The sequence below is a fragment of the Engystomops pustulosus genome, chromosome 2 (genome assembly GCF_040894005.1).
Source record: "Engystomops pustulosus chromosome 2, aEngPut4.maternal, whole genome shotgun sequence".
Taxonomy (NCBI): Eukaryota; Metazoa; Chordata; class Amphibia; order Anura; family Leptodactylidae; genus Engystomops; species Engystomops pustulosus.
Window position 1 is genome coordinate 5744549 of NC_092412.1, and position 20609 is coordinate 5765157.

Genomic DNA, 20609 nt, shown 5'->3' on the forward strand with positions numbered 1-20609 from the left:
CTCCTCCCCCGTGTAGTACACTCTCCTCCTGTCCTCCCTCCTCCCCCCGGTGTAGTACATGCCCTTCCCCTCTGCTAGTCACTCTCCTCCAGAGATCACTCACGTGTGTCCTCCTCCCCCGGTGTAGTACACTCTCCTACTGTCTCCTCTCCCCCCGGTGTAGTCCACTCTCCCGCCTCTCCTCCTCCCCCCGTGTAGTACACTCTCCTCCTGTCCTCCTCCTCCCCCCGGTGTAGTACACTCTCCTCCTGTCCTCCTCCTCCCCCCGGTGTAGTACACTCTCCTCCTTCCTCCTCCTCCCCCCGTGTAGTACACTCTCCTCCTGTCTCCCCCCCCCGGTGTAGTACACTCTCCTCCTGTCTCTCCTCCTCCCTCCCCGGGTGTAGTACACTCTCCTCCTGTCTCCTCCTCCTCCCCCCGGTGTAGTACACTCTCCTCCTGTCCTCCTCCCCCCGGTGTAGTACACTCTCCTCCTGTCCTCCTCCCCCCGGTGTAGTACACTTCTCCTCCTGTCCTCCTCCCCCCCGGTGTAGTACACTCTCCTCCTGTCCTCCTCCTCTCCCCCGGTGTAGTACACTCTCCTCCTGTCCTCCTCCTCCCCCCGGTGTAGTACACTCTCCTCCTGTCCTCCTCCCCCCGGTGTAGTACACTCTCCTCCTGTCCTCCTCCTCCCCCCGGTGTAGTACACTCTCTCCTGTCCTCCTCCTCCCCCGGTGTAGTACACTCTCCTCCTTCCTCCTCCCTCCCCTCCCCCCCGGTGTAGTACACTCTCCTCCTGTCCTCTCCTCCTCCCCCCGGTGTAGTACACTCTCCTCCTGTCCTCCTCCTCCTCCCCGGTGTAGTACACTCTCCTCCTGTCCTCCTCCTCTCCCCCCGGTGTAGTACACTCTCCTCCTGTCCTCCTCCCCCCGGTGTAGTACACTCTCCTCCTGTCCTCCTCCTCCCCCCGGTGTAGTACACTCTCCTCCTGTCCTCCTCCTCCCCCCCTGGTGTAGTACACTCTCCTCCTGCTCCTCCTCCTCCCCCCGGTGTAGTACACTCTCCTTTCCTCTCCTCCTCCCCCTCCCCCCCGGTGTAGTACACTCTCCTCCTGTCCTCCTCCTCCCCCCGGTGTAGTACACTCTCCTCCTGTCCTCCTCCTCCCCGGTGTAGTACACTCTCCTCCTGTCCTCCTCCTCCTCCCCCCGGTGTAGTACACTCTCCTCCTGTCCTCCTCCCCCCGGTGTAGTACACTCTCCTCCTGTCCTCCTCCTCCTCCCCCCGGTGTAGTACACTCTCCCTCCTGTCCTCCTCTCCTCCCCCGTTTTTAGTACACTCTCCTCCTGTCCTCCTCCCCCCCCGGTGTAGTACACTCTCCTCCTGTCCTCCTCCTCCTCCCCCCGGTGTAGTACACTCTCCTCCTGTCCTCCTCCTCCTCCCCCCGGTGTAGTACACTCTCCTCCTGTCCTCCTCCTCCCCCGGTGTAGTACACTCTCCTCCTGTCCTCCTCCTCCCCCGGTGTAGTACACTCTCCTCCTGTCCTCCTCCTCCTCCCCCCGGTGTAGTACACTCTCCTCCTGTCCTCCTCCTCCTCCCCCCGGTGTAGTACACTCTCCTCCTGTCCTCCCTCCTCCCCCCGGTGTAGTACACTCTCCTCCTGTCCTCCTCCTCCCCCCGGTGTAGTACACTCTCCTCCTGTCCTCCTCCTCTTCCCCGGTGTAGTACACTCTCCTCCTGTCCTCCTCCTCCTCCCCCCGGTGTAGTACACTCTCCTCCTGTCCTCCTCCTCCCCCGGTGTAGTACACTCTCCTCCTGTCCTCCTCCTCCCCCCGGTGTAGTACACTCTCCTCCTGTCCTCCTCCTCCCCCCCCCCCCGGTGTAGTACACTCTCCTCCTGTCCTCCTCCCCCCCGGTGTAGTACACTCTCCTCCTCCCCCGGTGTAGTACACTCTCCTCCTGTCCCTCCTCCCCCCCGGTGTAGTACACTCTCCTCCCTGTCCTCCTCCTCCTCCCCCCGGTGTAGTACACTCTCCTCCTGTCCTCCTCCTCCCTCCGGTGTAGTACACTCTCCTCCTGTCCTCCTCCTCCCCCCGGTGTAGTACACTCTCCTCCTGTCCTCCTCCCCCCCGGTGTAGTACACTCTCCTCCTGTCCTCCTCTCCCCCCGGTGTAGTACACTCTCCTCCTGTCCTCCTCCCCCCCGGTGTAGTACACTCTCCTCCTGTCCTCCTCCTCCTCCCCCCGGTGTAGTACACTCTCCTCCTGTCCTCCTCCTCCTCCCCCCGGTGTAGTACACTCTCCTCCTGTCCTCCTCCTCCTCCTCCCCACGGTGTAGTACACTCTCCTCCTGTCCTCCTCCTCCCCCGGTGTAGTACACTCTCCTCCTGTCCTCCTCCCCCCGGTGTAGTACACTCTCCTCCTGTCCTCCTCCCCCCCGTGTAGTACACTCTCCTCCTGTCCTCCTCCTCCCCCCGGTGTAGTACACTCTCCTCCTGTCCTCCTCCTCCCCCCGGTGTAGTACACTCTCCTCCTGTCCTCCTCCTCCTCCCCCCGGTGTAGTACACTCTCCTCCTGTCCTCCTCCTCCTCCCCCCGGTGTAGTACACTCTCCTCCTGTCCTCCTCCTCCTCCCTCCGGTGTAGTACACTCTCCTCCTGTCCTCCTCCTCCCCCCGGTGTAGTACACTCTCCTCTGTCCTCCTCCCCCCCGGTGTAGTACACTCTCCTCCTGTCCTCCTCCCCCCCGGTGTAGTACACTCTCCTCCTGTCCTCCTCCTCCTCCTCCCCCCGGTGTAGTACACTCTCCTCCTGTCCTCCTCCTCCCCCCGGTGTAGTACACTCTCCTCCTGTCCTCCTCCTCCCCCCGGTGTAGTACACTCTCCTCCTGTCCTCCTCCTCCTCCCCCCGGTGTAGTACACTCTCCTCCTGTCCTCCTCCCCCCGGTGTAGTACACTCTCCTCCTGTCCTCCTCCCCCCGGTGTAGTACACTCTCCTCCTGTCCTCCTCCCCCCGGTGTAGTACACTCTCCTCCTGTCCTCCTCCTCCTCCCCCCGGTGTAGTACACTCTCCTCCTGTCCTCCTCCTCCTCCCCCCGGTGTAGTACACTCTCCTCCTGTCCTCCTCCTCCTCCCCCGGTGTAGTACACTCTCCTCCTGTCCTCCTCCTCCCCCCGGTGTAGTACACTCTCCTCCTGTCCTCCTCCTCCCCCGGTGTAGTACACTCTCCTCCTGTCCTCCTCCTCCTCCCCCCGGTGTAGTACACTCTCCTCCTGTCCTCCTCCTCCTCCCCCCGGTGTAGTACACTCTCCTCCTGTCCTCCTCCTCCTCCCCCCGGTGTAGTACACTCTCCTCCTGTCCTCCTCCTCCTCCCCCCGGTGTAGTACACTCTCCTCCTCCCGTCCTCCTCCTCCTCCCCCCGGTGTAGTACACTCTCCTCCTGTCCTCCTCCTCCTCCCCCCGGTGTAGTACACTCTCCTCCTGTCCTCCTCCTCCTCCCCCCGGTGTAGTACACTCTCCTCCTGTCCTCCTCCTCCTCCCCCCGGTGTAGTACACTCTCCTCCTGTCCTCCTCCTCCTCCCTCCCGGTGTAGTACACTCTCCTCCTGTCCTCCTCCTCCCCCCGGTGTAGTACACTCTCCTCCTGTCCTCCTCCTCCCCCCCGGTGTAGTACACTCTCCTCCTGTCCTCCTCCTCCCCCCGGTGTAGTACACTCTCCTCCTGTCCTCCTCCTCCTCCCCCGGTGTAGTACACTCTCCTCCTGTCCTCCTCCTCCTCCCCCCGGTGTAGTACACTCTCCTCCTGTCCTCCTCCTCCTCCCCCGGTGTAGTACACTCTCCTCCTGTCCTCCTCCTCCTCCCCCGGTGTAGTACACTCTCCTCCTGTCCTCCTCCTCCTCCCCCCGGTGTAGTACACTCTCCTCCTGTCCTCCTCCTCCTCCCCCCGGTGTAGTACACTCTCCTCCTGTCCTCCTCCTCCCCCGGTGTAGTACACTCTCCTCCTGTCCTCCTCCTCCCCCGGTGTAGTACACTCTCCTCCTCCTCCTCCTCCTCCCCCCGGTGTAGTACACTCTCCTCCTGTCCTCCTCCCCCCGGTGTAGTACACTCTCCTCCTGTCCTCCTCCTCCCCCCGGTGTAGTACACTCTCCTCCTGTCCTCCCTCCTCCTCCCCCCGGTGTAGTACACTCTCCTCCTGTCCTCCCTCCCCCCCGTGTAGTACACTCTCCTCCTGTCCTCCTCCTCCCCCCGGTGTAGTACACTCTCCTCCTGTCCTCCTCCTCCTCCCCCGGTGTAGTACACTCTCCTCCTGTCCTCCCTCCTCCTCCCCCCGGTGTAGTACACTCTCCTCCTGTCCTCCTCCTCCCCCCGGTGTAGTACACTCTCCTCCTGTCCTCCTCCTCCTCCCCCCGTGTAGTACACTCTCCTCCTGTCCTCCTCCTCCTCCTCCCCCCGGTGTAGTACACTCTCCTCCTGTCCTCCTCCCCCCCGGTGTAGTACACTCTCCTCCTGTCCTCCTCCTCCCCCCGGTGTAGTACACCCCTCTGTCTCTCCTCCCCCCCTCGGTGTAGTACACTCTCCTCCTGTCCTCCTCCTCCTCCCCCCGGTGTAGTACACTCTCCTCCTGTCCTCCTCCCCCCCGTGTAGTACACTCTCCTCCTGTCCTCCTCCTCCTCCCCCCGGTGTAGTACACTCTCCTCCTGTCCTCCTCCTCCCCCCGGTGTAGTACACTCTCCTCCTGTCCTCCTCCTCCCCCGGTGTAGTACACTCTCCTCCTGTCCTCCTCCTCCCCCCGGTGTAGTACACTCTCCTCCTGTCCCTCCTCCTCCTCCCCCCGGTGTAGTACACTCTCCTCCTGTCCTCCTCCTCCTCCCCCCGGTGTAGTTACACTCTCCTCCTGTCCTCCTCCCCCCGGTGTAGTACACTCTCCTCCTGTCCTCCTCCTCCTCCCCCCGGTGTAGTACACTCTCCTCCTGTCCTCCTCCTCCTCCTGTCCTCTCCTCCCCCCGGTGTAGTACACTCTCCTCCTGTCCTCCTCCTCCTCCTCCCCCCGGTGTAGTACACTCTCCTCCTGTCCTCCTCCTCCCCCCGGTGTAGTACACTCTCCTCCTGTCCTCCTCCTCCCCCCGGTGTAGTACACTCTCCTCCTGTCCTCCTCCTCCTCCCCCCGGTGTAGTACACTCTCCTCCTGTCCTCCTCCCCCCGGTGTAGTACACTCTCCTCCTGTCCTCCTCCCCCCGGTGTAGTACACTCTCCTCCTGTCCTCCTCCCCCCGGTGTAGTACACTCTCCTCCTGTCCTCCTCCCCCCGGTGTAGTACACTCTCCTCCTGTCCTCCTCCTCCTCCCCCCCGGTGTAGTACACTCTCCTCCTGTCCTCCTCCTCCTCCCCCCGGTGTAGTACACTCTCCTCCTGTCCTCCTCCTCCTCCCCCCGGTGTAGTACACTCTCCTCCTGTCCTCCTCCTCCTCCCCCCGGTGTAGTACACTCTCCTCCTGTCCTCCTCCTCCCCCCGGTGTAGTACACTCTCCTCCTGTCCTCCTCCTCCCCCCGGTGTAGTACACTCTCCTCCTGTCCTCCTCCTCCCCCCGGTGTAGTACACTCTCCTCCTGTCCTCCTCCTCCTCCCCCCGGTGTAGTACACTCTCCTCCTGTCCTCCTCCTCCTCCCCCCGGTGTAGTACACTCTCCTCCTGTCCTCCTCCTCCTCCCCCCGGTGTAGTACACTCTCCTCCTGTCCTCCTCCTCCTCCCCCCGGTGTAGTACACTCTCCTCCTGTCCTCCTCCTCCTCCCCCCGGTGTAGTACACTCTCCTCCTGTCCTCCTCCTCCTCCCCCCGGTGTAGTACACTCTCCTCCTGTCCTCCTCCTCCCCCCGGTGTAGTACACTCTCCTCCTGTCCTCCTCCTCCCCCCGGTGTAGTACACTCTCCTCCTGTCCTCCTCCCCCGGTGTAGTACACTCTCCTCCTGTCCTCCTCCTCCTCCCCCCGGTGTAGTACACTCTCCTCCTGTCCTCCTCCTCCTCCCCCCGGTGTAGTACACTCTCCTCCTGTCCTCCTCCCCCCGGTGTAGTACACTCTCCTCCTGTCCTCCTCCTCCCCCCGGTGTAGTACACTCTCCTCCTGTCCTCCCTCCTCCTCCCCCCGGTGTAGTACACTCTCCTCCTGTCCTCCTCCCCCCGGTGTAGTACACTCTCCTCCTGTCCTCCTCCTCCCCCCGGTGTAGTACACTCTCCTCCTGTCCTCCTCCTCCCCCCGGTGTAGTACACTCTCCTCCTGTCCTCCTCCTCCTCCTCCCCCCGGTGTAGTACACTCTCCTCCTGTCCTCCTCCCCCCGGTGTAGTACACTCTCCTCCTGTCCTCCTCCTCCTCCCCCCGGTGTAGTACACTCTCCTCCTGTCCTCCTCCTCCTCCCCCCCGGTGTAGTACACTCTCCTCCTGTCCTCCTCCCCCCCGGTGTAGTACACTCTCCTCCTGTCCTCCTCCTCCCCCCGGTGTAGTACACTCTCCTCCTCCCCCCCTCGGTGTAGTACACTCTCCTCCTGTCCTCCTCCTCCTCCCCCCGGTGTAGTACACTCTCCCTCCTGTCCTCCTCCTCCTCCCCCCGGTGTAGTACACTCTCCTCCTGTCCTCCTCCTCCTCCCCCCGGTGTAGTACACTCTCCTCCTGTCCTCCTCCTCCCCCCGGTGTAGTACACTCTCCTCCTGTCCTCCTCCTCCCCCCGGTGTAGTACACTCTCCTCCTGTCCTCCTCCTCCCCCCGGTGTAGTACACTCTCCTCCTGTCCTCCTCCTCCTCCCCCCGGTGTAGTACACTCTCCTCCTGTCCTCCTCCTCCTCCCCCGGTGTAGTACACTCTCCTCCTGTCCTCCTCCTCCTCCCCCGGTGTAGTACACTCTCCTCCTGTCCTCCTCCTCCTCCCCCCGGTGTAGTACACTCTCCTCCTGTCCTCCTCCTCCTCCCCCCGGTGTAGTACACTCTCCTCCTGTCCTCCTCCTCCCTCCCCCGGTGTAGTACACTCCTCCTCCTCCTCCCCCCCGGTGTAGTACACTCTCCTCCTGTCCTCCTCCTCCCCCCGGTGTAGTACACTCTCCTCCTGTCCTCCTCCTCCCCCCGGTGTAGTACACTCTCCTCCTGTCCTCCTCCTCCTCCCCCCGGTGTAGTACACTCTCCTCCTGTCCTCCTCCTCCTCCCCCCGGTGTAGTACACTCTCCTCCTGTCCTCCTCCTCCCCCCGGTGTAGTACACTCTCCTCCTGTCCCTCCTCCTCCTCCCCCCGGTGTAGTACACTCTCCTCCTGTCCTCCTCCTCCTCCCCCCGGTGTAGTACACTCTCCTCCTGTCCTCCTCCTCCTCCCCCGGTGTAGTACACTCTCCTCCTGTCCTCCTCCTCCCCCCGGTGTAGTACACTCTCCTCCTGTCCTCCTCCTCCTCCCCCCGGTGTAGTACACTCTCCTCCTGTCCTCCTCCTCCCCCCGGTGTAGTACACTCTCCTCCCTGTCCTCCTCCTCCTCCCCCCCGGTGTAGTACACTCTCCTCCTGTCCTCCTCCTCCTCCCCCCGGTGTAGTACACTCTCCTCCTGTCCTCCTCCTCCCCCCGGTGTAGTACACTCTCCTCCTGTCCTCCTCCCCCCGGTGTAGTACACTCTCCTCCTGTCCTCCTCCTCCCCCCGGTGTAGTACACTCTCCTCCTGTCCTCCTCCTCCTCCCCCCCGGTGTAGTACACTCTCCTCCTGTCCTCCTCCCTCCTCCCCCCGGTGTAGTACACTCTCCTCCTGTCCTCCTCCTCCCCCCGGTGTAGTACACTCTCCTCCTGTCCTCCTCCTCCTCCCCCCCGGTGTAGTACACTCTCCTCCTGTCCTCCTCCTCCTCCCCCCGGTGTAGTACACTCTCCTCCTGTCCTCCTCCTCCCCCCGGTGTAGTACACTCTCCTCCTGTCCTCCTCCTCCCCCCGGTGTAGTGCACTCTCCTCCTGTCCTCCTCCTCCCCCCGGTGTAGTACACTCTCCTCCTGTCCCCCTCCTCCCCCCCGGTGTAGTACACTCTCCTCCTGTCCTCCTCCTCCCCCCGGTGTAGTACACTCTCCTCCTGTCCTCCTCCTCCCCCCTGTGTAGTACACTCTCCTCCTGTCCTCCTCCCCCCCCCCCCCCCGGTGTAGTACACTCTCCTCCTGTCCTCCTCCTCCTCCCCCCGGTGTAGTACACTCTCCTCCTGTCCTCCTCCTCCTCCCCCCGGTGTAGTACACTCTCCTCCTGTCCTCCTCCTCCTCCCCCCGGTGTAGTACACTCTCCTCCTGTCCTCCTCCTCCCCATGGTGTAGGTACACTCTCCTCCTGTCCTCCTCCTCCCCCCGGTGTAGTACACTCTCCTCCTCCTCCCCCCGGTGTAGTACACTCTCCTCCTGTCCTCCTCCTCCCCCGGTGTAGTGCACTCTCCTCCTGTCCTCCTCCTCCTCCCCCCGGTGTAGTACACTCTCCTCCTCCTGTCCTCCTCCTCCTCCCCCCGGTGTAGTACACTCTCCTCCTGTCCTCCTGTCCTCCTCCCCCCGGTGTAGTACACTCTCCTCCTGTCCCCTCCTCCTCCCCCCGGTGTAGTACACTCTCCTCCTGTCCTCCTCCTCCCCCCCGGTGTAGTACACTCTCCTCCTGTCCTCCTCCCCCCGGTGTAGTACACTCTCCTCCTCCTCCCCCCGGTGTAGTACACTCTCCTCCTGTCCTCCTCCTCCCCCCGGTGTAGTACACTCTCCTCCTGTCCTCCTCCTCCTCCCCCCGGTGTAGTACACTCTCCTCCTGTCCTCCTCCTCCTCCCCCCGCTGTAGTACACTCTCCTCCTGTCCTCCTCCTCCTCCCCCCGGTGTAGTACACTCTCCTCCTGTCCTCCTCCTCCTCCCCCCGGTGTAGTACACTCTCCTCCTGTCCTCCTCCCCCCCGGTGTAGTACACTCTCCTCCTGTCCTCCTCCTCCCCCCGGTGTAGTACACTCTCCTCCTGTCCTCCTCCTCCTCCCCCCGGTGTAGTACACTCTCCTCCTGTCCTCCCCCCGGTGTAGTACACTCTCCTCCTGTCCTCCTCCTCCTCCCCCCGGTGTAGTACACTCTCCTCCTGTCCTCCTCCTCCTCCCCCCGGTGTAGTACACTCTCCTCCTGTCCTCCTCCTCCTCCCCCCGGTGTAGTACACTCTCCTCCTGTCCTCCTCCTCCCCCCGGTGTAGTACACTCTCCTCCTGTCCTCCTCCTCCCCCCGGTGTAGTACACTCTCCTCCTGTCCTCCTCCTCCTCCCCCCGGTGTAGTACACTCTCCTCCTCCTCCTCCCCCCGGTGTAGTACACTCTCCTCCTGTCCTCCTCCTCCCCCTGGTGTAGTACACTCTCCTCCTGTCCTCCTCCTCCTCCCCCCGGTGTAGTACACTCTCCTCCTGTCCTCCTCCTCCCCCCGGTGTAGTACACTCTCCTCCTGTCCTCCTCCTCCTCCTCCCCCCGGTGTAGTACACTCTCCTCCTGTCCTCCTCCCCCCCGGTGTAGTACACTCTCCTCCTGTCCTCCTCCTCCCCCCGGTGTAGTACACTCTCCTCCTCCCCCCCTCGGTGTAGTACACTCTCCTCCTGTCCTCCTCCTCCTCCCCCCGGTGTAGTACACTCTCCTCCTGTCCTCCTCCTCCTCCCCCCGGTGTAGTACACTCTCCTCCTGTCCTCCTCCTCCTCCCCCCGGTGTAGTACACTCTCCTCCTGTCCTCCTCCTCCCCCCGGTGTAGTACACTCTCCTCCTGTCCTCCTCCTCCCCCCGGTGTAGTACACTCTCCTCCTGTCCTCCTCCTCCCCCCGGTGTAGTACACTCTCCTCCTGTCCTCCTCCTCCTCCCCCCGGTGTAGTACACTCTCCTCCTGTCCTCCTCCTCCTCCCCCCGGTGTAGTACACTCTCCTCCTGTCCTCCTCCTCCTCCCCCCGGTGTAGTACACTCTCCTCCTGTCCTCCTCCTCCTCCCCCCGGTGTAGTACACTCTCCTCCTGTCCTCCTCCTCCTCCCCCCGGTGTAGTACACTCTCCTCCTGTCCTCCTCCTCCTCCCCCCGGTGTAGTACACTCTCCTCCTGTCCTCCTCCTCCTCCCCCCGGTGTAGTACACTCTCCTCCTGTCCTCCTCCTCCCCCCCCGGTGTAGTACACTCTCCTCCTCCTCCCCCCCGGTGTAGTACACTCTCCTCCTGTCCTCCTCCTCCCCCCGGTGTAGTACACTCTCCTCCTGTCCTCCTCCTCCCCCCGGTGTAGTACACTCTCCTCCTGTCCTCCTCCTCCTCCCCCCGGTGTAGTACACGCTCCTCCTGTCCTCCTCCTCCTCCCCCCGGTGTAGTACACTCTCCTCCTGTCCTCCTCCTCCCCCCGGTGTAGTACACTCTCCTCCTGTCCTCCTCCTCCTCCCCCCGGTGTAGTACACTCTCCTCCTGTCCTCCTCCTCCTCCCCCCGGTGTAGTACACTCTCCTCCTGTCCTCCTCCTCCTCCCCCCGGTGTAGTACACTCTCCTCCTGTCCTCCTCCTCCCCCCGGTGTAGTACACTCTCCTCCTGTCCTCCTCCTCCTCCCCCCGGTGTAGTACACTCTCCTCCTGTCCTCCTCCTCCCCCCGGTGTAGTACACTCTCCTCCTGTCCTCCTCCTCCTCCCCCCGGTGTAGTACACTCTCCTCCTGTCCTCCTCCTCCTCCCCCCGGTGTAGTACACTCTCCTCCTGTCCTCCTCCTCCCCCCGGTGTAGTACACTCTCCTCCTGTCCTCCTCCCCCCGGTGTAGTACACTCTCCTCCTGTCCTCCTCCTCCCCCCGGTGTAGTACACTCTCCTCCTGTCCTCCTCCTCCTCCCCCCCGGTGTAGTACACTCTCCTCCTGTCCTCCTCCTCCTCCCCCCGGTGTAGTACACTCTCCTCCTGTCCTCCTCCTCCCCCCGGTGTAGTACACTCTCCTCCTGTCCTCCTCCTCCTCCCCCCCGGTGTAGTACACTCTCCTCCTGTCCTCCTCCTCCTCCCCCCGGTGTAGTACACTCTCCTCCTGTCCTCCTCCTCCCCCCGGTGTAGTACACTCTCCTCCTGTCCTCCTCCTCCCCCCGGTGTAGTGCACTCTCCTCCTGTCCTCCTCCTCCCCCCGGTGTAGTACACTCTCCTCCTGTCCCCCTCCTCCCCCCCGGTGTAGTACACTCTCCTCCTGTCCTCCTCCTCCCCCCGGTGTAGTACACTCTCCTCCTGTCCTCCTCCTCCCCCCTGTGTAGTACACTCTCCTCCTGTCCTCCTCCCCCCCCCCCCCCGGTGTAGTACACTCTCCTCCTGTCCTCCTCCTCCTCCCCCCGGTGTAGTACACTCTCCTCCTGTCCTCCTCCTCCTCCCCCCGGTGTAGTACACTCTCCTCCTGTCCTCCTCCTCCTCCCCCCGGTGTAGTACACTCTCCTCCTGTCCTCCTCCTCCCCATGGTGTAGTACACTCTCCTCCTGTCCTCCTCCTCCCCCCGGTGTAGTACACTCTCCTCCTCCTCCCCCCGGTGTAGTACACTCTCCTCCTGTCCTCCTCCTCCCCCCGGTGTAGTGCACTCTCCTCCTGTCCTCCTCCTCCTCCCCCCGGTGTAGTACACTCTCCTCCTCCTGTCCTCCTCCTCCTCCCCCCGGTGTAGTACACTCTCCTCCTGTCCTCCTGTCCTCCTCCCCCCGGTGTAGTACACTCTCCTCCTGTCCTCCTCCTCCTCCCCCCGGTGTAGTACACTCTCCTCCTGTCCTCCTCCTCCCCCCCGGTGTAGTACACTCTCCTCCTGTCCTCCTCCCCCCGGTGTAGTACACTCTCCTCCTCCTCCCCCCGGTGTAGTACACTCTCCTCCTGTCCTCCTCCTCCCCCCGGTGTAGTACACTCTCCTCCTGTCCTCCTCCTCCTCCCCCCGGTGTAGTACACTCTCCTCCTGTCCTCCTCCTCCTCCCCCCGCTGTAGTACACTCTCCTCCTGTCCTCCTCCTCCTCCCCCCGGTGTAGTACACTCTCCTCCTGTCCTCCTCCTCCTCCCCCCGGTGTAGTACACTCTCCTCCTGTCCTCCTCCCCCCCGGTGTAGTACACTCTCCTCCTGTCCTCCTCCTCCCCCCGGTGTAGTACACTCTCCTCCTGTCCTCCTCCTCCTCCCCCCGGTGTAGTACACTCTCCTCCTGTCCTCCCCCCGGTGTAGTACACTCTCCTCCTGTCCTCCTCCTCCTCCCCCCGGTGTAGTACACTCTCCTCCTGTCCTCCTCCTCCTCCCCCCGGTGTAGTACACTCTCCTCCTGTCCTCCTCCTCCTCCCCCCGGTGTAGTACACTCTCCTCCTGTCCTCCTCCTCCCCCCGGTGTAGTACACTCTCCTCCTGTCCTCCTCCTCCCCCCGGTGTAGTACACTCTCCTCCTGTCCTCCTCCTCCTCCCCCCGGTGTAGTACACTCTCCTCCTCCTCCTCCCCCCGGTGTAGTACACTCTCCTCCTGTCCTCCTCCTCCCCCTGGTGTAGTACACTCTCCTCCTGTCCTCCTCCTCCTCCCCCCGGTGTAGTACACTCTCCTCCTGTCCTCCTCCTCCCCCCGGTGTAGTACACTCTCCTCCTGTCCTCCTCCTCCCCCCGGTGTAGTACACTCTCCTCCTGTCCTCCTCCTCCCCCCGGTGTAGTACACTCTCCTCCTGTCCTCCTCCTCCTCCCCCCGGTGTAGTACACTCTCCTCCTGTCCTCCTCCTCCCCCCGGTGTAGTACACTCTCCTCCTGTCCTCCTCCTCCCCCCGGTGTAGTACACTCTCCTCCTGTCCTCCTCCTCCCCCCGGTGTAGTACACTCTCCTCCTGTCCTCCTCCTCCTCCCCCCGGTGTAGTACACGCTCCTCCTGTCCTCCTCCTCCTCCCCCCGGTGTAGTACACTCTCCTCCTGTCCTCCTCCTCCCCCCGGTGTAGTACACTCTCCTCCTGTCCTCCTCCTCCTCCCCCCGGTGTAGTACACTCTCCTCCTGTCCTCCTCCTCCTCCCCCCGGTGTAGTACACTCTCCTCCTGTCCTCCTCCTCCCCCCGGTGTAGTACACTCTCCTCCTGTCCTCTCCCCCCCGGTGTAGTACACTCTCCTCCTGTCCTCCTCCTCCCCCCGGTGTAGTACACTCTCCTCCTGTCCTCCTCCTCCCCCCGGTGTAGTACACTCTCCTCCTGTCCTCCTCCTCCCCCCGGTGTAGTACACTCTCCTCCTGTCCTCCTCCTCCCCCCGGTGTAGTACACTCTCCTCCTGTCCTCCTCCTCCCCCCGGTGTAGTACACTCTCCTCCTGTCCTCCTCCTCCCCCCGGTGTAGTACACTCTCCTCCTGTCCTCCTCCTCCTCCCCCCGGTGTAGTACACTCTCCTCCTGTCCTCCCCCCGGTGTAGTACACTCTCCTCCTGTCCTCCTCCTCCTCCCCCCGGTGTAGTACACTCTCCTCCTGTCCTCCTCCTCCCCCCGGTGTAGTACACTCTCCTCCTCCTCCTCCCCCCGGTGTAGTACACTCTCCTCCTGTCCTCCTCCTCCTCCCCCCGGTGTAGTACACTCTCCTCCTGTCCTCCTCCTCCCCCCGGTGTAGTACACTCTCCTCCTGTCCTCCTCCTCCTCCCCCCGGTGTAGTACACTCTCCTCCTGTCCTCCTCCTCCCGGTGTAGTACACTCTCCTCCTGTCCTCCTCCTCCCCCCCCCCCGGTGTAGTACACTCTCCTCCTGTCCTCCTCCTCCCCCCGGTGTAGTACACGCTCCTCCTGTCCTCCTCCTCCCCCCCCCCCCCCCGGTGTAGTACACTCTCCTCCTGTCCTCCTCCTCCTCCCCCCGGGGTAGTACACTCTCCTCCTATCCTCCTCCTCCCCCCGGTGTAGTACACTCTCCTCCTGTCCTCCTCCTCCTCCCCCCGGTGTAGTACACTCTCCTCCTGTCCTCCTCCTCCTCCCCCCGGTGTAGTACACTCTCCTCCTCTCCTCCTGTCCTCCTCCCCCCGGTGTAGTACACTCTCCTCCTGTCCTCCTCCCCCCCGGTGTAGTACACTCTCCTCCTGTCCTCCTCCTCCTCCCCCCGGTGTAGTACACTCTCCTCCTGTCCTCCTCCTCCTCCCCCCGGTGTAGTACACTCTCCTCCTGTCCTCCTCCTCCTCCCCCCGGTGTAGTACACTCTCCTCCTGTCCTCCTCCTCCTCCCCCCGGTGTAGTACACTCTCCTCCTGTCCTCCTCCTCCCCCCGGTGTAGTACACTCTCCTCCTGTCCTCCTCCTCCTCCCCCCGGTGTAGTACACTCTCCTCCTCTCCTCCTGTCCTCCTCCCCCCGGTGTAGTACACTCTCCTCCTGTCCTCCTCCTCCCCCCGGTGTAGTACACTCTCCTCCTGTCCTCCTCCTCCTCCCCCCGGTGTAGTACACTCTCCTCCTGTCCTCCTCCTCCTCCCCCCGGTGTAGTACACTCTCCTCCTGTCCTCCTCCTCCTCCCCCCGGTGTAGTACACTCTCCTCCTGTCCTCCTCCTCCTCCCCCCGGTGTAGTACACTCTCCTCCTGTCCTCCTCCTCCCCCCGGTGTAGTACACTCTCCTCCTGTCCTCCTCCTCCTCCCCCCGGTGTAGTACACTCTCCTCCTGTCCTCCTCCTCCTCCCCCCGGTGTAGTACACTCTCCTCCTGTCCTCCTCCTCCTCCCCCCGGTGTAGTACACTCTCCTCCTGTCCTCCTCCTCCCCCCGGTGTAGTACACTCTCCTCCTGTCCTCCTCCCCCCGGTGTAGTACACTCTCCTCCTGTCCTCCTCCTCCTCCCCCCGGTGTAGTACACTCTCCTCCTGTCCTCCTCCTCCTCCCCCCGGTGTAGTACACTCTCCTCCTCTCCTCCTGTCCTCCTCCCCCCGGTGTAGTACACTCTCCTCCTGTCCTCCTCCTCCCCCCGGTGTAGTACACTCTCCTCCTGTCCTCCTCCCCCCGGTGTAGTACACTCTCCTCCTGTCCTCCTCCTCCTCCCCCCGGTGTAGTACACTCTCCTCCTGTCCTCCTCCTCCTCCCCCCGGTGTAGTACACTCTCCTCCTCTCCTCCTGTCCTCCTCCCCCCGGTGTAGTACACTCTCCTCCTCCCCCCGGTGTAGTACACTCTCCTCCTGTCCTCCTCCTCCTCCCCCCGGTGTAGTACACTCTCCTCCTGTCCTCCTCCTCCCCCCGGTGTAGTACACTCTCCTCCTGTCCTCCTCCTCCCCCCGGTGTAGTACACTCTCCTCCTGTCCTCCTCCTCCCCCCGGTGTAGTACACGCTCCTCCTGTCCTCCTCCTCCTCCCCCCGGTGTAGTACACTCTCCTCCTGTCCTCCTCCTCCCCCCGGTGTAGTACACTCTCCTCCTGTCCTCCTCCTCCCCCCGGTGTAGTACACTCTCCTCCTGTCCTCCTCCTCCTCCCCCCGGTGTAGTACACTCTCCTCCTGTCCTCCTCCTCCCCCCGGTGTAGTACACTCTCCTCCTGTCCTCCTCCTCCTCCCCCCGGTGTAGTACACTCTCCTCCTGTCCTCCTCCCCCCGGTGTAGTACACTCTCCTCCTGTCCTCCTCCTCCCCCCGGTGTAGTACACTCTCCTCCTGTCCTCCTCCTCCCCCCGGTGTAGTACACTCTCCTCCTGTCCTCCTCCTCCTCCCCCCGGTGTAGTACACTCTCCTCCTGTCCTCCTCCTCCCCCCGGTGTAGTACACTCTCCTCCTGTCCTCCTCCTCCTCCCCCCGGTGTAGTACACTCTCCTCCTGTCCTCCTCCTCCTCCCCCCGGTGTAGTACACTCTCCTCCTGTCCTCCCCCCGTTGTTACCTCCAGTTCTTGCTGAGCCTCTTCCTCCTCGTAGTCGGATCCCAGGTCAGACATGTCCGTGCAGTGCGGGAGATCCCGGGGAGTATATACCGCACTGTATGTACCGCGCTGTCTGTACCGCACTGTGTGCACGGGCCGCACTACAGGAGAGACGCGTCCTGTATCCAAGGAGATAAGGCCCGCCCTACCGCGGCTTGTGTTTCCATAGTGATAAGGTCACATGACTCCGTACAGTCAACGCAGCGTCTATCCTTATGCGAGGCGGCGGGAAAGAGTCACGTGACCTCTACCCCGCCCCCTGTGTCACAGTCATTAGTGTCCCCCCATCTCCCCCTGTGTCATAGTTATTAGTGTCCCCTCATCTCTCCCCTGTGTCACAGTCATTAGTGTCCCCTCATCTCCTCCTGTGTCACAGTCATTAGTGTCCCCTCATCTCCCCCTGTGTCACAGTCATTAGTGTCCCCTCATCTCCCCCTGTGTCACAGTCATTAGTGTCCCCTCATCTCCTCCTGTGTCACAGTCATTAGTGTCCCCTCATCTCCCCCCTGTGTCACAGTCATTAGTGTCCCCTCATCTCCCCCCTGTCAGTCATTAGTGTCCCCCTCATCTCCCCCTGTGTCACAGTCATTAGTGTCCCCTCATCTCCTCCTGTGTCACAGTCATTAGTGTCCCCTCATCTCCCCCTTGTGTCACAGTCATTAGTGTCCCCTCATCTTTCCCTGTGTCACAGTCATTAGTGTCCCCTCATCTCCCCCCCTGTGTCACAGTCATTAGTGTCCCCTCATCTCCCCCTGTGTCACAGTCATTAGTGTCCCCTCATCTCCCCCTGAGTCACAGTCATTAGTGTCCCCTCATCTCCCCCCGTGTCAGTCATTAGTGTCCCCTCATCTCCCCCCGTGTCAGTCATTAGTGTCCCCTCATCTCCCCCTGTGTCACAGTCATTAGTGTCCCCCCATCTCCCCCCTGTGTCAGTCATTAGTGTCCCCTCATCTCCCCCCTGTGTCACAGTCATTAGTGTCCCCTCATCTCCCCCTGTGTCACAGTCATTAGTGTCCCCTCATCTCCCCCTGTGTCACAGTCATTAGTGTCCCCCTCATCTCCCCCTGTGTCACAGTCATTAGTGTCCCCTCATCTCCCCCTGTGTCACAGTCATTAGTGTCCCCTCATCTCCCCCTGTGTCAGTCATTAGTGTCCCCTCATCTCCCCCCCTGTGTCACAGTGATTAGTGTCCCCTCATCTCCCCCCCTGTGTCACAGTCATTAGTGTCCCCTCATCTCCCCCTGTGTCAGTCATTAGTGTCCCCTCATCTCCCCCTGTGTCACAGTCATTAGTGTCCCCTCATCTCCCCTGTGACACAGTCATTAGTGTCCCCTCATCTCCCCCCTGTGTCACAGTCATTAGTGTCCCCTCATCTCCCCCCTGTCAGTCATTAGTGTCCCCCTCATCTCCCCCTGTGACAGTCATTAGTGTCCCCTCATCTCCCCCTGTGTCAGTCATTAGTGTCCCCTCATCTCCTCCTGTGTCACAGTCATTAGTGTCCCCTCATCTCCCCTGTGACACAGTCATTAGTGTCCCCTCATCTCCCCCTGTGTCACAGTCATTAGTGTCCCCTCATCACCCCCTGTGACACAGTCATTAGTGTCCCCTCATCTCCCCCTGTGTCACAGTCATTAGTGTCCCCTCATCTCCCCCTGTGTCACAGTCATTAGTGTCCCCTCATCTCCCCCTGTGTCACAGTCATTAGTGTCCCCTCATCTCCCCCTGTGTCACAGTCATTAGTGTCCCCTCATCTCCCCCTGTGTCACAGTCATTAGTGTCCCCTCATCTCCCCCTGTGTCACAGTCATTAGTGTCCCCTCATCTCCCCCTGTGTCACAGTCATTAGTGTCCCCTCATCTCCCCCTGTGTCACAGTCATTAGTGTCCCCTCATCTCCCCCTGTGTCACAGTCATTAGTGTCCCCTCATCTCCCCCTGTGTCACAGTCATTAGTGTCCCCTCATCTCCCCCTGTGTCAGTCATTAGTGTCCCCTCATCTCCCCCCTGTGACACAGCCATTAGTGTCCCCCTTATCTCCCCCTGTGTCACAGTCATTAGTGTCCCCCTCATCTCCTCCTGTGTCACAGTCATTAGTGTCCCCTCATCTCCCCCTGTGTCACAGTCATTAGTGTCCCCTCATCTCCCCCTGTGTCACAGTCATTAGTGTCCCCTCATCACCCCCTGTGACAGCCATTAGTGTCCCCTCATCTCCCCCTGTGTCACAGTCATTAGTGTCCCCTCTTCTCCCCCTGTGTCACAGTCATTAGTGTCCCCTCATCTCCCCCTGTGTCACAGTCATTGGTGTCCCCTCATCTCCCCCCTGTGTCACAGTCATTGGTGTCCCCTCATCTCCCCCCGTGTCACAGTCATTAGTGTCCCCTAATCTCCCCCCGTGTCACAGTCATTAGTGTCCCCTCATCTCCACCTGTGTCACAGTCATTAGTGTCCCCTCACCTCGCCCTGTGTCACAGTCATTAGTGTCCCCTCACCTCGCCCTGTGTCACAGTCATTAGTGTCCACTTATCTCCCCATGTCACAGTCATTAGTGTCCCCTCATCTCCCCCTGTGTCACAGTCATTAGTGTCCCCTCATCTCCCCCCTGTGTCACAGTCATTAGTGTCCCCTCATCTCCCCCCTGTGTCACAGTCATTAGTATCCCCTCATCTCCCCCCTGTGTCACAGTCATTAGTGTCCCCTCATCTCCCCCCGTGTCACAGTCATTAGTGTCCCCTCATCTCCCCCCTGTGTCACAGTCATTAGTGTCCCCTCATCTCCCCCCTGTGTCACAGTCATTAGTGTCCCCTCATCTCCCCCTGTGTCACAGTCATTGGTGTCCCCTCATCTCCCCCCTGTGTCACAGTCATTGGTGTCCCCTCATCTCCCCCCGTGTCACAGTCATTAGTGTCCCCTAATCTCCCCCCGTGTCACAGTCATTAGTGTCCCCTCATCTCCACCTGTGTCACAGTCATTAGTGTCCCCTCACCTCGCCCTGTGTCACAGTCATTAGTGTCCCCTCACCTCGCCCTGTGTCACAGTCATTAGTGTCCACTTATCTCCCCATGTCACAGTCATTAGTGTCCCCTCATCTCCCCCTGTGTCACAGTCATTAGTGTCCCCTAATCTCCCCCCGTGTCACAGTCATTAGTGTCCCCTCATCTCCACCTGTGTCACAGTCATTAGTGTCCCCTCACCTCGCCCTGTGTCACAGTCATTAGTGTCCCCTCACCTCGCCCTGTGTCACAGTCATTAGTGTCCACTTATCTCCCCATGTCACAGTCATTAGTGTCCCCTCATCTCCCCCTGTGTCACAGTCATTAGTGTCCCCTCATCTCCCCCCTGTGTCACAGTCATTAGTGTCCCCTCATCTCCCCCCTGTGTCACAGTCATTAGTATCCCCTCATCTCCCCCCTGTGTCACAGTCATTAGTGTCCCCTCATCTCCCCCCTGTGTCACAGTCATTAGTGTCCCCTCATCTCCCCCCTGTGTCACAGTCATTAGTATCCCCTCATCTCCCCCCTGTGTCACAGTCATTAGTGTCCCCTCATCTCCCCCCGTGTCACAGTCATTAGTGTCCCCTCATCTCCCCCCTGTGTCACAGTCATTAGTGTCCCCTCATCTCCCCCCTGTGTCACAGTCATTAGTGTCCCCTCATCTCCCCCCTGTGTCACAGTCATTAGTGTCCCCTCATCTCCCCCTGTGTCACAGTCATTAGTGTCCCCTCATCTCCTTCATTGAGGATTTCTGAAGGAGGGAAGCAAAAATACCGAAATACAAGAATGGGAAAAGGCGGAGTCTTGTGGAGGGTGAAACAAGCACCTCTATGACAGCCGCTGGCTGGTGGAGTGGACAGGTAACAGGAAATCTGAGCTATACCATAGTTCACACTAGGACACAGTAATGGGTTGGGGAAATGAGACTAAACAGAGCCAGGGAAAGTAGGGACACACCGGAAGATACACAACAGAAACAAACAGTTAAAGACAGACAGGCTGGGTCAAAACCAAGATGGCGGCAAAGGTACAGGATCGATTCACTAGCGAAAGGTTGAGTAACGTAGCAGAGGTCGGATACACAGAAGAGCAGAGCAATAACTATCAGCAATAGGGCAAGGTATAAGGAGACTAGTAGATCCAGCATGGTGTAATGAGACTGGGCAGATATATAAAGGAGTTCCTGAACGCTGCCCCCAGCAGTAGAGTGGATCTGCCCTCCATCACTCTAGTAACCCTTGCTGGACAGGGCTGGGCTGCAGCTTGTGGCTCAACCAATCCCAACACTGCAGCAAACTAAGCCAGAGTTCAGACACCCAAATGGAAATTACTGCCACCAAAACCGCAATCTACAGCCGGAGGATGACTTTACCACGGATGTTACACTTATCAATGGGGAAGAAATGCACTAAGAAGGAAGAATTTCTATCGCCCGTGTTGCTTAATTTTGGGTTCTGATACAAGTTAGTGATTCTGTAATAAAAGAGGAAGTTCGTCTTTACTTAGAGGCGCAGTCAGCGGAGCGTGCAGCGAGGCGCCGCTCATCACTCCTGCCCCTCCCACTGCCCACCTGCCGTGACATACAACTGAGGACCCCACGAAAAAAAGTTAATAAAGTTGGTATAAAGTTCTAAAAAGGTGATACATCTCCAGTTTGGTAACATACTGTGGGAATAGTTCACATCACATCCAGGCAGGTTGGTCCAAATAAAAGTCCAAAGATTTATCTAACACAGTCCAACAAGAACTCAAGAAGCTTCTTCAGAAATATAATGTCCTTAGTCTCAGGGCAGCAGTACAAAGGAATAATCCAGCAATGGCTCTCACCCAGCTTTCCAGGCTTCTGCTCCCG

General features: G+C 60.9%; 2 protein-coding genes across 6 annotated transcripts in view; one reads left to right on the forward strand and one right to left on the reverse strand.

Moving 5' to 3' along the window:
- The window catches only part of LOC140117156 (radial spoke head 1 homolog), a 42123-nt gene extending 26137 nt beyond the window's left edge, over positions 1 to 15986 (reverse strand). The window contains exon 1 of one of the 2 annotated variants that reach the window (XM_072133625.1): positions 15732 to 15986. In XM_072133625.1, the coding sequence (XP_071989726.1) occupies positions 15732 to 15785 (54 nt within the window). In that variant the 5' untranslated portion in view covers positions 15786 to 15986. The remainder of the gene's footprint in view (positions 1 to 15731) is intronic. The other variant, XM_072133626.1, reaches the window with a different exon arrangement.
- LOC140117157 (ecto-ADP-ribosyltransferase 3-like) overlaps positions 1 to 20609 on the forward strand; it is a 49304-nt gene that overhangs the window by 15417 nt on the left and 13278 nt on the right. For 2 of the 4 annotated variants that reach the window (XM_072133628.1, XM_072133629.1), the window contains exon 1: positions 15948 to 19617. The exons of the other annotated variants lie outside the window; for them this stretch is intronic. The gene's annotated coding sequence lies outside the window, so the exon portion shown is untranslated. Of the gene's footprint in view, positions 1 to 15947; positions 19618 to 20609 lie in introns of those variants that run through there. 4 annotated transcript variants of the gene reach the window in all.